Genomic DNA, 16,496 nt, shown 5'->3' with positions numbered 1-16,496 from the left:
TCTGGAATGTGATTTGTGTAGGCTGGCTTCTTTGCATCATTTCAGCTCAGATGGGAGTTTTAAAAAATTTTTTTTAGTTTATTTATTTTGAGAGAGACAGAGATTGAGCAAGCACAGGTGGGACAGGGGCACAAAGAGAAGGAGAGAATTCCAAGTAGGACCCACACTGTCAGTGCAGAGCCCAAGGTGGGGCTCGAACCCACGAGCTGTGGGATCACGACCTGAGCCTAAGTTGAAAATCAGACGCTTAACTGACTGAGCCACCCAGGTGCCCTAGCTAGATGGGATTTAAAGGAATCCTTCCCTGATCACTGCCCACAGCCACCACTGACCTGCTATGCTAGTACTCCGCTCTGATTTCTTCAGAGCATTTGCTAGTATGTGAAATTATTTTCCATTTATTTGTGCCTTTCATCTGTTGATTTAATTGTATATTTTTAAATACAAGTTCTACCAGAGCGGGAAAGTTTTCCAGCACCTACAACAATGGTTGACATAGTGGGAGCCCCCAAAAGGCCATCTATTCATTTTGAGTAAACAGAAGGTGCGTTTACTGTGCACCTACTCACTGCCAGATACTCTGGGCTGCAGAAATGGATTTGATAATCACCAGAATATAGGTGGCACTTCATGCCACAGGAATGGGTGAGAAAACCCGGGACAGGCATGTGGAGCCAAAATATAATGGGTCAGAGAGGAATTCTATGTAGGAGTAGACAGAACAAAACCCCAAAGAGACGGATCTGGGGAGGTGAAAGGGAAGCAGGAGAGATGTGGTATCACAGAAACCAAGGGAGAACAGAGCCCATGATATAAATTACCACTTGATTAGATAATCTGCTTCTGGCTGATGATTCTGTGCAGTAGCTTCTTGGGATGTGGCTGAGACTTGTTGACTGTGTTGTATTTGTGTTGTGTGCCCATTGGGGACTTCTGAAGAAAGCCTTATCTACCCATCTACTTTGTCTGGGTATCCTGGGATATAGCTCACTAGTGATGTCATATATGTTCTCCTTTCACCTTAATTCAAGTAAACTTTCCAGAATTCTCCTCTTCAGATAAACAAATGTCCATTTATGTAGGCATCCTAGCTGGAAATAGATATCTGTATCTATATATCTCTGGTATCTGTCTATCTAAATCTGGATCTGGATCTGGATCCAGATCTGGATTTGTACCTCTCTCAGGTAATTATAAGGGCTTAAAAAAAAAAAAAAAAAAGGCAGGGCTAGGGGATGGAGAGTGACCAGAATATACATGAAGGGAGGCTATGTGTGATATTCCAGATAAGAGTGTTGAGGGATGACTTTGCCGATAAGGTGACATTTAAGCAGAAGCCTGAAGGAATTAAGGAACAAGCCTTGTGGATATTTGGGGAAGAATGTTCCAGAGAGAAGGAATGGGCAGAACAGCAAGAAGGCCACTGTGGCAGGTGGAGAATGAGCAGGGGAGAGTAGGAGAGACAGGGGGTTGGCCATGTACAGTGTGGACCGAAGGCAGCAGCCTTGGCCTTCAGCTTAGGAATTCTCCAAGGCTGCTTTAGGAAATAGGGGGACATCCCAATGGTGCCCAGAATAGAGCAGGTGCCCAAAAAGCACTTGTTAAATGAATGAATCCCTAAGGCGGACAGAGAATTATTTTGAGATCTGCATCCTGGGGTTCACAGCTAACTGAGTGAGTCCCTAACTCAGGCAAGTTTAGCATTTGATTATATTTAATTTAGTGTTTTCCCTGGATTCCCCCCCCCCCCCGCCCCCAGTGTATGTCTTACTGTTTCCTTTAAAAATTTGGTGTAGGGTCGGGGCGCCTGGATGGCTCAGTCGGTTGAGTATCTGGCTTTGGCTCAGGTCATGATTGCACAGTTCATGGGTTTGAGCCCTTGTCAGTCAGGCTTTACACAGGCAGCCCAGAGCCTGCTTCAGATTCTCTATCCCCCTCTCTCTCTGCCCTTCCTCACTTGTGCTCTCTCTGTCTCTCAAAAATAAATAAACATTTAAAAAACCCTTTATTTAAAAAATTGGTTTAGGGGCACCTGGGTGGCTCAGTTGATTGAAAGTCTGAATCTTGGTTTGAGCTCAGGTCCCCATGCTGGGCTCTGCACTGTGAGCATGGAGTGTGCTTGGGATTCTCACTCTCTCTGCAACCCCCCCCCCCCCGCTCACATGTTTCCTCCTTCCCTCCACCCCCCCTTTCAAAATAAATAAATGAACTTTTAAAAATAAATAATAAAAAACAAAAATTTAGTTTATTTAGGACATAGACCATGTCTTTTATTTTATGACGGAAAGTCCAGTGCTGGAATTCAACACTTGCTTGGCTTAATTAAATCAAGAAAGGTAGTGGAATATAGATACAGAATTTAAAAAAAAAAAAAAATTAGTGTTTATTTACTTATCGGCGGGGGGGGGGGTGGGGGGCTCAAACCCACAAACCGCAAGATCATGACCTGGCCCAAAATAAAGAGACGCTTCACAGACTGAGCCACCCAGGCATCCTCAGCATTTCCTACTTTTTACTGGAAACCTTTCTAGAGAAATTCAGGAACTTATTTTATTTTGGATGGCTCCAAGAGGCAGTTAAATGTTCAGTAAGTTTTGGCAAGGACAACTTGTTTACTGGAAGGCATGTCCAGATAAAATATATTGTCATCACTTTCTGCGTTTACTTTGCTAAACTACGTGTTTGTAACAACATTTTAGAGTGTTGGTAGGATTGAGTCTATACAATAACTTGTATTGTCTTGGGTGGTCAATTCTTTATATACAAAAGCAATAGCTAGGATTTACCAAGGCTCTTTTATATATGCAGCTGGCCGATAGTGAAACTGAGGGTCAAGTACTCCTGCCTCATGGATCTTGAACACGGTTAACCACGGAAGTGGTTTTCACTGGCTTTTCTAGTACCGGGTAGTATTCCGATGTATTATTTTAAATTATCACGAGAATACATGTTCACGGCAGAAAGTTTTTAAGACACGTAAAAACACAAGTTTTCAGAAATAACAAATTCTCCCTCATCCCATCACCCAGAGATAAACAGCCACCCTTACAATTTAAAAAAATGTGGGAGCGCCTGTGTGGCTCAGTCGGTTAAGAGTCTGACTCTTGGTTTCCACTCAGGTCATGATCTCACAGCTCATGAGTTCAGGCCCCACATCGGGCTCTACACTGACAGCATGGAGCCTGCTGGGGATTCTCTCTCCCTCCCCCCCTCTCTCTGCCCTTCCGCCATTCCTGCTGTCTCTGTCTCTCTCAAAATAAATAAATAAACTTTAAAAAAATAAAAAACTGGAGGAGGTCACATGATAACTAAAGAGCTAGAGAAACATTTCAGGGGAATACTGATGTTGCTTCAAATAAGGTAACTGTTGTGACCAAAATGAAGGACCATGAGGGATAGGAATCAATACATGGCTGAACCCTAGGCTAAGGTATTGCCTGACTCTGCCTCTGCTTGTCAAGTGTAAACCTGTATGCTCTGGACTGACCACAGGATCAGCAAGACAGAACACAAATCGCTCCTCTATGATCAGAGCTCACCTCCACCAAACTCCTGACTGTGATCAGTGACTTCCCAAAACCACGAAAAGCCATCAGATATTTGTATCATATTTCTCTCTTGAGCCTCGGTCACCTACCTAGGCTTGTGGCACTCACTTAGGGGACCCGTAGACATGTGCTTAATGCTTCCTGCCTGGCGGGACTCCTCGAATCCTCATTTCGGACTCCTGGATGCTCTTTGACCTAATATCCCCTGGAATGTCTACATTCAGACCCAAAGAGCCGAGAGTGGAAATTTCCCTGTGACTTCCACTCTTAAGGTTACAAGTAAATACCCAGAAGCCTGTAGGTTGGCTGTTTTCCCTGTCTCCCTCTGACCTCAGCCACTAGGCTCACTTACCTGTCCCCCATCCTAGACTCTGAAGCCAGCCTAGACCCTACATCAAGGTGACTTTCCCAACCTAACCACCCAACTCTCCAGCGGCACAGTGACTCAGCAGCAAACCCGCTCTGCTTCCTGTGAACTGCAGCCCTAATTATAGGGCTCTCGCTTCCATTTTATTGTTGTGCTACTCGTATGTGTTTGGGGAAGCTGTCTTGTTCTAATTCGTTTGTGATTGGTTATCTTTCCTTTTTCCTTCCTTCCTTCCTTCCTTCCTTCCTTCCTTCCTTCCTTCCTTTTTCTTTCCTTCTATCTTTACCAAGCCCCTACCTGGTTCTGCTATTCAGTAGTTGGCTCCTTGCCCTATTCCTCTATGCATAAATAGTTTTCTACCTCCCCAGTTCTTCTGAGATTTGAATTCTGCTCTGTCCATGCTCCCAGATGCTGGAGGCCTGAGGCCTGGCTCCCCTGGCCATGTCTGTACTGCCTTCTGGCAGATTAATGCCTAAAGAGGCAGCCATGGGCTAGAGAGTCACGGGATGCTGTGGTCCCCAGAACGGAGCCAGCTTGAGTGCTTTCTACACGTTGGGCACAGAAGAACTGAGGACACTGCAGAGAGCAGGACAGACAGAGCTCCCACCTTCCAGGAGCTTACCTGCTGATGTGAGGAGACACAGTAAAACAGATAAGTAAATATAATTCTAGGAGTGAATACTGTGGAGAGAAAAGAAACATGTTCGTGGGCGCCAGGCCTCCCGCTGATTTTCTGTGATGCCAGCCGCTTACGTGAACTGGGCCTGTATCTGCTCGTGAGAACTTCCCTGAAGGCTCCTTTAAGGTAAAGCAGTTCCCATCAAAAATCCTCATAGAATCTGAGTTTGAAGCTTTTGACAATTAAGTTGTGAAAACAGCGACTAATCCCACTCATGCTGGCTGGGAATCCTTTAGCAATTATGGGACCTCCCCTTCCACATGACCGTAGGAATCTTTCCCTTCACTGGGAAGCCCCAGAACCCACACATGCAACTCACAGGACTCTCAACTTCCTCTTCCTTGTGGCTGGGGTACTCTTTGCAAAAATAATATCTGCCTATCTATAAAATCCAATAGAAAAGGGCAGACAGTAGCACATATCACCAATAAAGGTAGACTTAAAAATTTTGGGGGGAGAGCTAAATCAAGCACCCCATTTAAAATTCAAAAGTTATAAATGGTTACAGAATAAAAAGGGAATCTCTTTTCCATGCATCCTTTGAATAATCATCCAGTCCCCCTGCCCAGGACAACCACCATGACCAGCTTCTTGTGTGTCCTTCCAGAGATAATGCAGGCACGTGTAAGCACATGTAGAAATATTCTGTTTTTCACACAAATGGTAGCATATTATATACACTGGTATTGACATCACTTTTTCAAAAACAATTCCAAATGCATGAAGCCACTTCATTCTCTTTAATAGGTGAATGACAGTCTAATGTATGCAGATACCACAATTCATATAAATAGTCTCCTATGAATATTTAGGTTTATTCCAGTTTTTTTTTTTTTTGCCTCTGCCAATAATGCTACAATTAATATTCTCGTGATACAGCCTTTTAACACCGGGTATACTTTAACCCGAAAATTCCATCATTCTCTTTCCAACTGGCTCAGTTATGTGCGTTTGTAATTCTGTATACCAGTTTCCTTTTAAAACAAGGGAAGCTTGCAGAGGTGACAAGGATGTTTCTGGTACACTTAAAATTGCATAAAAAAGATTTTGTGCAATTTTTACGACAAAAAGTCTTTCAACTTCTGGGCAAGGTGAACTGTCATGACACATGTTGGTCCTTGTCAAAATGGCAACATGCCACCTTAGGAGCAGTTTTAAATTCAATAGTAAACGTTCGTGATTCTCAAAATTCCTATGTTGACCAAATGTGGTAAATTAGGGCAGCCACGCTGTCTGGTTCAGGTAGAAAACCAAGCACATGACTGTATGACACAGCATATTGAAAACCTTGTGTTCTGCTCTCTGGGGGCCACCCACAAATGCTGGAGAAGAAAAGAAAAAAAACAAGGAGTCATGCTGCTGATATAGAATCTTGTGGTAACTCCATCAAGAGAAAGAAGTCCTGGGATTGGTCAACAGCACGTATCTCGTGCCCTCTAGTTTCCTTTCCCTACAAACTCAGCATTAAAAAGCAACTCTAAGCAGTCCCTGAAGGACCTGGGCAAGGATGTGTTTTTTTCCCTCTGTGTCTGTCTTATACAGATCATGCTGTTTAGGGGAATGATATTATTAAGAAAACTTTACATTTTGTGGCTGGTTGGAATTAACCAGAATTGTCTGGAAGACATAAACCGAATGAAAAGTCACAGCAGTCGTCCGGCTGTGGGTGCAAAGCTCTTCAACCAGAGGAAGTCGAGTGCTGGCCAAAGGGCTGGCGCTGAATGAAGTGCACGGAAGGGCCCACTGACATTGTCCCAGCTGAGTAAGGTAAGTGCTTTGGTGGAAAAGGTGGAGGCAGGAGAGAGAGTTCTCTCGCATCCTCAAGCATATCCATTGTATACACACATTTTCAAAGGGGAAACTTCGAAGGACATCACTAGGAAAGTTCTGGATAGAATAGAAGCAGTTGCTGAGGGTGTGTGACACTTTTCAATCTGAGAGTGGCTCATGGGCCCTCACTTTTTAAGTCCCTGGAGGTCTTAGAAAAGGCGGCTGGCAATTGGAAGCTCCAGGCTGAGGGTAGTCAGGTGGGAGGTGATGGCCATCTCAAACTGTCTTTTGAAGTTCAAATGTGAATATAAGTGTGCAGCAGTCTACTTGGGAGCTATAGTTTAGAAAGAAGCACTGCTCTTTTTTTTTTTTTTTTAGTTTATTTATTTATTTTGAGAAGGAGAGAGAGAGCACAAACAGAGTAGGGGCAGTGAGAGAGAGAGGAGAGGGAGAATCCCAAGCAGGTTCCATGCTGTCAGCACAGAGCCCGATGCGGGGCTCGAACTCACGAGCCACGAGATCATGACCTGAGCCAAAAGCAGACACTTAACCGACTGAACCACCCAGGTGCCCCACGAAGTGCTGCTTTTGTACCCATTCTCTCCACCCTGACCAACCCCCTGTCCCTAATCTGTTCTTTCCAAAGCATTTGCTTTTGACTAGCGAGGCTGTCCCAAGGCTTTAACTTCTGTGGAGCTGCGGCCACTCAAATTCTTTTCATTATGTGCAATTCAAAGTCACAGCTCGAGGTCCAAGCTTGATTTTATAACTAAAATACAGATTGGCTGTCTCTCCAGAATTGGTCATGGCAAATGTGCCATAGTTGCCAAATGCCTCTTTTGAAATTTTATTGTCAAGACATTCAAAGTTTGATCCTCAATTTCACCATCTGCAAAACGAAAAGTCGGATCAGGCCAAATGAGCTCTTAATTTTCTCTCATCAGTCTTATATTCTCTGAACTCATGGATTTTCTTTCCTGTATATTCTTTTGCTTCTAAGTTAATATAATCTGGACTCAAAAAGAGAGACATTCCCTAATACTTATTTGTCTCAGGGGCACAGAAGCATTTTATTTTTGTTAGAGATTTTCTTTCAACTCTTGTTGACTTAAGACGAATAACCACGCCTGGTTATTCTTATAATAGTGAGCATTCAAAGTTTTCCTACCCTCTCTGTAACATAAAAGTCTCATTTATGTAAGTATTTGTCTCTTCTAGATAAGGCCATAAAACATTGCCACATACATATTCCACTATTACCACAAATACATGCCTAAAACCAAAGTATTCTCAACATTTGTTCAAAAAAGTAGTTTCCCTACCCCTAAGCTTCCTCTTTTGCCCAGTCTGCAATACTATAGGTTTTACATTTACACTCACAGAGTTACTCTGGACTTCTCCCGTTTCTCACGTCTGTCTTGGTCAAGTGTATGCAATCATTCGCAAAGCCTCAGTACTTTTCAAGTCCCAGTGCGTCACTAAACTGTCCCTTCCTCTCCTTCACTATTTACTTCAGTATTTCATGTCTGTTCTGCCATATTGGCTGTCAAACGTGTCTCCCTGCTCATACCCGGTCCCTCCCCTTTCCAAACCATCCAGTAACCATCACAATATTTATTTTCCTAAAATAGGATGTTCTCCACGTCACCCTGCATTCAAAAGTCTTCACAATTCCACAAAACCCTTCCAATTCATTGATACGCCTTTCCCCATCCGCTCTGTTGATCAAAATACTATTCCTCATCATTATCCAGCTTCATTTTTTTGTCTTTTTGAAGCCCAGGCTCTTCTTCTCTGCCAGTCTTCTCAACTGCTCCAACTGAAGGCAACCCTTCTGTGCTCTGAAACGCCATTGGATTTATGACCCATGACACACACTAAACACTTATAAATTCTCTTGTCTTCTTTGTTTTCTTTGAACTTTCATGGGTTTTTATTTCCCTGGCTGCGTCGTGAGGTAACTAAGGGCAGTTACCATATCGTATTCTCGCAGTGGGTCCTGATTCCAGAGGGAGACTGTGCTCCCACCCGTGCACTGTTACTGACTGTGATCTTGGTCTCAGTTTTCTCATCTGTGAAATGGAAATAATGATACTTACTTCCTCACAGGGGTTTTGTGTGCCTAATAGGAGACAACACATGCCAAGTCCCTAGAATGGTAAGCATTCACAAATGTTGGCCGTTGCAATAATTATTCATGTCTCTTAGCTCCAGACTACCTAATATAGTGCCCTGGTCTGTAACTATGCTTAATCAATACTGAATGGAATTCAGTTGAGTCAATGAGGGAACTAAGACTGTGTGGGTGATATATTGTGGAGTAGGGGAACTCCTGCCATCACTAAAATCATGCCACAGATGCTGTCACTTATTGTCAGCCAGCCAGCCTCTTTTTAGGTCCCCGCCGCTCCCCGATACTGCACAAGAGACTTCTGAGGGTTTGGCTCAGCGAACAGGGGATGATTTCCCAGAGCATCCCTCCCTGCTTGCCAATCAAAACGGACCGGGCTGCAGAGATCAGGGCGCCAGACAGCCTGAGGGTCTTAAAGGTGATACTAGAAATGTGGACCAGAGAGCTCTTGTGTCCCAGAAGAAGCCTACCCGTCTGCTATTTCCCTTAATAGGCCCCAAGCCCGGCCTGCTGGAGCGGAAAGCAGGCTCAGCAAGGTGTACCTTCTGTCTTACAGTTACCAGGATGTCCATGGGCACCAGCCAGCAGGATGCTGTCAGCTGGGACCCCCGTCATCAATAGCTAAAGGGCTACAAATGTTGGCCAAATAAGTGGGGACACCTGTACTGCTCGACGGAGCCATAGAGGCAGATTTTTTTTTTAAGTTCTTAAAAAAAAAAGTTGTAGCCCCAATGAGCGGTATGGATGTCACTACCATTCAGTAACCCAAGCAAATTCAGCAGATCCCGGCTTAAATCACATATGCTCTATTGAAAACAATTCAGAGAGACAAGAAAGAATTTCATTAAAGGTGAAAAGTCTCATCATCAAAGGCATGATGGTCCAGTGAAACAAGGATGTGCTTCGGCCGCAGACAGGCCTGTATATCCTTCCTGTTCAAACCGTGTCGTTTCAGCAAATTTTTCTAACCTCAATTTTCTGAGGGATAAAGGGGATAATAACACCTAGCTCACGTGGCTGTGGTGACACACACATGAGACAATGCATTTAAAGCGGGCTACCCAGTCTGTGGCGCATGGTAGGGACACAAGCCACATAAATTCCCTTCCCTTTCACTCCCAAGGCGGATTCATCCGGCCCAAGGCTAGGAGTGGGGCAGCCGCTGAGAATTCCACAGGCAGGCGAATACGATTATTTGAACATTACTGAAATGTTGACCTAAATTGTGCCGGCGGTTGGACTACTGACAGGAGAAAAAAAGGCTCTCTGCTCTCAGCGCTCTTCACTCTTGCAACTCAGCGCACAGGGCTGTCCGTCTCCTCCCAACCTCCAGCGGGAGATCTGGATTTATCCCGGGTTTAACCTCGATTTTGACACACTGCCATTTCCAATAAGGCCAGTTTCCTTGCCGAAAGAAGTCCTTCCCCTGGGTGAAATCCCAACAGCTTCATTTGTGTAAGTTCCCTTATTGGTCTTGCTAACGCGGGTGTGGTTTTTCCTCGTTACAGAATTATTGATAATAAGCAGAGGAGCACGGGCAACTCGCCCTAAGTAGGCAGCCTGTCGGTTCCCCTGCCCGCCCAGGGAATGAATGGGCCGCCTTATTGCTGCGAGGACGAGGTGTCGCCGAGCAGAGAGGCGCCCTCCCGGACGGGGCTGGGGGGCGGGCCGGGAGAGGAGGCCAGGACCCCCGGGCCGGGCCGGGGGAGGGCAGGGGTGCGAGGGGAGGAGGCCAGGCTGGCTCGGTGGAGCCCGACAGGTTCCAGTGGCTCCCCTCACCCCTCTCCACGCCTCCCGGGTTTTCCCCTTGGCTCGGGGTTTCCTGTTTCAGTTCTCGGTGATCTCCAGCAGCAGGTGCTGGTTTGCCAACCTCGGCTCCAGAGGAGGCGAAGGAGAAGGAAAAGAGGGAAGGGGAGGAGGAAGCGGCGCGGCGGCGGCGGCTGCGGCTGCGGCTGCGGGCGGGCGGGCGGCCGAGGAGCGAGGCGGCAGGCGGGAGAGCCGGCTTCGCTCTCGCCCGCGGAGCAGCGGCGCGGGCGGCGGGCGAGCCGAGGCCCCGGCGCGCGGCCGGCCGGCCGGGCGGGCGGCATGGGGGAGCCTCCCGCTCGCCCCGCGCCCTAGCGGCGGCCGCGGCGGCCCAGGGCGGAGGCGAGAGGCGGCCGGCCGCCGGAGGGCCCCGGGGCCGCCCCGGCTTCCAGGGCATGTCGTGATGGCCGCGGAGAAGAGACCGCAAGTAGGTTGAGCAACAATTCTGCGTGCGCGCGCGGCCGGGGCGCGAGTTGTGCAAGCCCGGGGGAGGGGGCGCCGGGGCCGCGGTCCGCGGGGAGGGAGAGAGCGAGGGCGCGCGGGCGGGCGCGGCTCGGCGCGGGGAGGGCCGGGGCCGGCCGCCGTCGCTTGCGGGCCCCGCCGCCGGCGCGCCGCTTCCTCGCGGCGTCGGCCATGCCGGGCTGCGGCCGCCAGGTTTGTCCCCCCGGCGGCGGGGGAGGGGGCGGACAGCGGCCGGAGGGGCCCTGCGGGAGCCGCGCGAGGGGAGGGCGGCGCGCCGGGAGGCCGCGCCCGGGCGCCGGGCGGAGAGGCCGGAGCGGCGGCGCCGGGCGAACTCCAGGCCCGGGCGGGTCTGCCCGCCCCCCCCCCCCCCCGGAGGACGGGGAGTGCGGCGGGGAGGGGGTGGGGGGGGGGGCCGGACTGAGCGCCCGCGGCTCCCGCAAGCTCGGGTGGGGCCGAGCGGAGAGCCCGGCCCGCCGTCCCCGCGGCCGGAGCCGTCCTCGCCGGCACCTCGGGCCGGGTGAGGCCGGAGACCCGGGCCCCGCGGCCTAGGGCAGCGGTCCACTCCCGCCCGCCCGCCGCGGGGCTCGGCCGCCGAAGATGGAGGCGAGCCCGGGCGCTCCGGACGGAAACGGACCCACGGCGCTGCCCCTGCGGCTCTGGGCGCCGCGCGCTCGCGGGGTGAGGCATCCCCCGGCACCTCGGATCCAGCCCCAGCCCTTAGCTTTCGTGACGCGGCCCCGGCGGAAACCCCTCCGGCGTCCCCGTCCCTCCTGCGCCCCGCGCCCCTCACCCCTCGGCCCCGGGGCGCACCCCGGTTTTCACCTCGCGTTCATTTTAGACGGGCCGCTGCTCCCCACCTTCAACCCCCGACACAGCCCTGTTCCACGTCGAACTCGGAGAAAGGATCCCCGCTTTCCTTCCCTAAACTGCCTCCCCTTTCACCCCTTCAACCCGTTCAGAAGCAGCCTGAGCTTCCAAGTACCGATTACTCTAACTGGGAGTCTTGCCATTTGGGTAACCGTTAACAATACTGGTTTGTGCTCCGTGCTTTGTGATAAAGAGATGAAATCTGAATCCAGATTTAGTCAAAGTTTTCCTATTGGTTGCAAGGCTGGGTTGGAGTATCCCCCAGGCCGGTGAGACGCTTATTGATTCAGATTTCTTTTTTCTTTTCCTTCTTTTCTTTTCTTTCCTTTTTTTAACCATCTTGGAATAGTTACAGAGACACTTGGGCTAGTAGTATATTTAGAAATTTGGTAAAATTCATCAATTCTTGACTCATTTCCTCGTTGAGTTTTTCCAGTGCATCTTCTAAACGGGAAACAGTGGATATGCCTCAAACACTTTTTGGGCTTTCCAAGAACCACAAGAAGTCAGCAATACAGCGTTCTATCCATATCTATCTCTATAGATACATAGAGGTATCTATTGAGATAGATAGGAGGTATCTATAGAGATAGATATGTATTTAAGTCTAAATATGTTTAGGTTGTAGAAGTTTGTTTAGGTTGTAGAAGGTATGACTTACATGTATTTAAACACTCACATTTAAGTTGATTTTAATGGCAGTTTCTTCATCTTGGTGTTACCGGACTATAAACATAGCTTCGCCAAATATTTGTAAAATTATCTTACTATCTTACCTCTCTGTTCACCTGTTTGCTTCCAATTTGGCGTTCTTATTTTACGTTATCTATACCTGTCTCTTTGAAGATACCCTTAAATATCGGAATGATCTAGTAACTGAAATCTAGAATTTGAAACGTTTTGAAATCTAGAATCCAAAACGTTTTGAGTTTGAGTATTTTTACTTAAAGAGTGGGTTTTACTTTCCAAGTACTGTAAAATTCAACCTCGGGCATCTGGCCATCACTAAAGTACTGGAACATTACAAAGTAAAATAAACTTTTTAACCAAACGACAACAAAAAGGTCGTTGAATTTAAATCTCCCTTTGATAATGAACATCTAATGAAACTAGTTGATTAACAGTGGAAAATATTAAAGAATAGGAAACAGAAGCGTGGAATGTTTGTATTGTTGATGGGAGTTTTTATTAGTCACTTCCTTTTATTAAGTATTTGTTGTAATTACCAGACTAATAAAAATAACCTATTTTATATTACTGGCTTCTCCAGGAGCTAGGTTTCACGGGTTATATCTGCCAAATTGGACCCCAAGTGCTTCATGGAAATTCTATTTTTGAAGTATTTTCCTCATTCTGCACCTGAGTTACCTTGTCTTCATTCTAGCGGACCACAGTGGTTTTTACATTAATTTTAATTACTGTAACAGCCGTAAAAGTGTTGCTATCATTTTATAGCTTTCAATTCCTTTTCTGTACCCTCTTGTAAGTTTTTATATTCTTTCTGGGCTTTTCACTGTTTTTTGTGCGTAAATTTAGAAGAATTCTCTCATTCTGATGGGATAGCGATTTTAAAGAAACAAACATAAGATATTAAGTAGATTTTTTTTTTAATCCTGTTAGTGTTAGAATGTAGGATTGTAAACCAGTCTCCAGTTACTGCTCCCTGGGCACCAGTAAACTTTTATTCCCTCAGCAGATAATTAATTTAGTGTTGATCTAGGTGCCGTATAAGGCCCCTGACCTCTAGAAGAAGAGAGATTAGGAACAGCTAGAACATGGTGCTGGATGAAATGGACTAAGGGGGACAAACGAAGAATAGGAAATGCAGGTATTGTAGTGGGAAAAGCTGTTGGCCAGGTCTCCAAAGTAAGATTCAAGTAGAGCGGGATAAGAGTCCTTTCCAAGCGAATACTGTGAGGCAAGGAAGGCAGGGCGTGGATGGGCCAATAGGAGCAGTGAGTGGCAAACACAGTTTCCGGGTATAGCTTTTACTGGACAGAGCAATAGTAAATAAGGTCAGTGAATAACAAAAAAGTGTATTAAGTCAGGTTTCCAAATGCAACCCAAAGTGAAACCAAATTTAGAATCCTGAGATGCTGGGGTTTGATCTCCAGTCTACCAAACGTCATAAGAAATCTTGTGTCTCAGAGGTGCCCACATGCCTCGTGGACTTACGACGTCTGAAATACCCTGATTTTTACAAAACTTGAATTTTAAGGTCCACCAGAAGACCTGTTATATTTGCTGCTGTTCATAGTTTGGAGAAATGATGAACAATTGAATTTTTTTTTTTTATGTATTTCATCCCAGAATCTATCTCCAGTGTCTTGGGGAAGAGACTTTATAGGGTAATTGAGCAATTTAAATGACGTGGCCTGGGAAATGTGCGCCCTGTCTGTCACATCTGGTGCTTTATGGCGTAAAGGTAGCTTTCAGATCTGTGATCTGGAGACACCAGTTCTCCATCCTTGCTGTGGTTTTTGTAGCTGACATAACAGCTGTTATGTATTGTGTGCCGATGTGCCCGACCCCATGCTTACACACTGCTCTTCTGGTCCTCATTCTATAGATGAGGAAACCCAGACACAGCGTTCAAATAGCTTCAAGTCACAAGGGTAGAAAGTTGCAGAAGGGAGCCGGAACGTTTGCTGCCTGACTCTGAAACCCATGCCCTTAACCCTTGGGCAGTTCTGTCTCCCTGTGATTCTGTTTTTACTTTGTTCCCTAAGACGTGTCATCGTGTGTACATATGTAGACACACATCGTTTGAAAATTAAGAGATGCATGATCATTAGCACTGATGGGTCTGGAAGATGAGAAGACATACACTAACTTACTCTCTGCCAAGTACTCCCGGGTCTGGACAATATGAAATCCTGTCTGGCCGAAATAGTTTGGAGGCAAGGACCGTGTCTTTTCAGCAGATTGCTTAGGGTCCCTAAGAAGACAAACCTGAAGACAGTTTTAGTCTGACATGGGGAACATTTCAACAGAAATGTAGTCCCACCAGAAGGAGCATCTTTTGGCAGAAACCACAAAGGTTTTTATGAGTAGTGAATTTTACTGACGTTTACAACACTTTTTTCTGGCTATAGTAACGTCACATGCTTCCTGGTAAAAGACTCAGAAAATGTAGACAAATGTAAACAATTTTTTAAACCTCTATGACCCAGAGCTTGCTAAAAACACTACGACGCATTTCCCTCTTTAACTTTGCTGTGTACCAGCAAAGGATTGTTTTACTTCGTTAAAATGAAAATGGAAAAATAATCCCCCCCCCCCATAAAGCCTAGTGTATGTGGTTTTACATCACAACACTGACAATAATTCTTAGGCTCAGTGAACTAGCCCACAAGCAGATGTCTGAAAAGTCAAAGTGTTCTGCCTTCAAGGTAATTACCCACTCCTTAAGGGTGGATAGGGAATAAGCAGAAAATCCCAAGGTTGTCCTGTTTGCCTGGAACATTATCTTTTCTTCGGCCCCTGGCTCACTGTCGAGGCCTCTGCTTAGATCTCATTTGGTTTGCTTTGTTGTATTTTTAAGGCTGATGACAGTAGGTAACACTTAATTGTGCCAATCATCGTTCCAGGTGCTGTCCGTGTATGTTATACTGCACTGCCCTTGAAAAAGTATTTATGGCCTCTTTTTCTTTCCTCCCCTGATGAAGAAAACAAACCACAATGTGGTAAAATAACTTACGGAGGTCTCACAGTTAATAATGGCAGAGCCAGGGTTCCAGGTTGGTCAGGTTTACAACCCCCTGCTTTAAACAAACATTAAGGGTTCTGTAACCTAATGTGTGTTAATAAATTTGGTAATGTGAGATTTAAACAATGTGATGGAATCCTCTTTCTTAGAAATTTGGTTCTAAAAAGCTTGGTTTCTAAAAAGTTTGGTTCTAAAAGTCTTTTTCTTGTGCAGGTAGAATGATAGAGTTTTGCCCCCCACCTTCCCATCCCCAGATAGCATACACTAAGGCTTTTCTCAGGATATTCAAAGTATTTCAAACATTTCCTTGCTAAGAACATGTCATTTAATCCTTATTCTATGTGAGTTACACATGTTTTCCCCCCAATATTTTAATATCATTATGCTTTAGCTGAACATCCCAATGAAATGTTTTCTGCACCTGGGTCCTTAGGAGTCATAGAAGTTATGCTCAAACACAACAAGCTTTAAGGTTTTTGATGGCCAGAAAGCTTTCCAGAAAAGTTGAATGGATACGTATACCTGGTAGCAGAGAGAGAGAGAGAGAGAGGAGAGAGAGAGAGATTTGATTTCATCATGTTTGAATGCACTATGGACTTTTTGGGGCGCCTGGGTGGCTCCTGCGTCCATCTTCTGCTCAGGTCATGATCTCACTGTTGGTGAGTTCGAGCCCTGCATCAGAGTCTGTGCTGACAGCTCAGAGCCTGGAGCCTGCTTCGGATTCTTTCTCCCTCTCTCTCTACCCCTCCCCCGCTCACACTCTGTGTGTGTGTGTGTGTGTGTGTGTGTGTGTGTGTGTGTGTGTGTGTACACGCCCTTGTCTCTCAAAAATAAATAAACATTAAAAAAAAATTTTTTTTAGGGGCACCTGGGTGGCTCGGTCGGTTAAGTGTCCAACTTTGGCTCAGGTCATGATCTCACTGCCCGTGAGTTCGAGCCCCACGTCAGGCTCTGTGCTGACCGCTCAGAGCCTGGAGCCTGTTTCAGATTCTGTGTCTCCCTCTCTCTGTGCCCCTCCCCTGTTCATGCTCTGTCTCTCTCTGTCTCAAAAATAAATGTTGAAAAAAAATTTTTTTTTTTAAATTTTTTTAATAAAATTTTTGACAGTTTGCTAGATGAGCATTTATACCTAATTTTAATGCTGGCTTTTTTTTTGACTT

The 16,496-nt window shown here is 46.4% G+C and overlaps 1 protein-coding gene across 4 annotated transcripts in view; it reads left to right on the top strand.

Annotated features, from left to right (window-relative positions):
- Positions 1 to 9,711: 9,711 nt before the first annotated feature.
- ZC3H12C (zinc finger CCCH-type containing 12C) overlaps positions 9,712 to 16,496 on the top strand; it is an 83,824-nt gene continuing 77,039 nt past the window's right edge. The window contains exon 1 of one of the 4 annotated variants that reach the window (XM_019469237.2): positions 9,712 to 9,950. Coding sequence is in view for 3 of the 4 variants with exons in the window: in XM_053900530.1 (XP_053756505.1) it covers positions 10,087 to 10,725 (639 nt within the window). In the remaining variant the exon portion in view is untranslated. Of the gene's footprint in view, positions 9,951 to 10,038; positions 10,726 to 10,800; positions 10,953 to 11,186; positions 11,439 to 16,496 lie in introns of those variants that run through there. The other 3 variants (XM_053900530.1, XM_019469235.2, XM_019469234.2) reach the window with 3 other exon arrangements.

Source organism: Panthera pardus, unplaced genomic scaffold (genome assembly GCF_024362965.1).
Source record: "Panthera pardus isolate Hobbes unplaced genomic scaffold, ASM2436296v1 HiC_scaffold_12, whole genome shotgun sequence".
Classification (NCBI taxonomy): Eukaryota; Metazoa; Chordata; class Mammalia; order Carnivora; family Felidae; genus Panthera; species Panthera pardus.
Note: the sequence above shows the minus strand (reverse complement) of the source record. Positions and strands in the feature narration are given on the sequence as shown.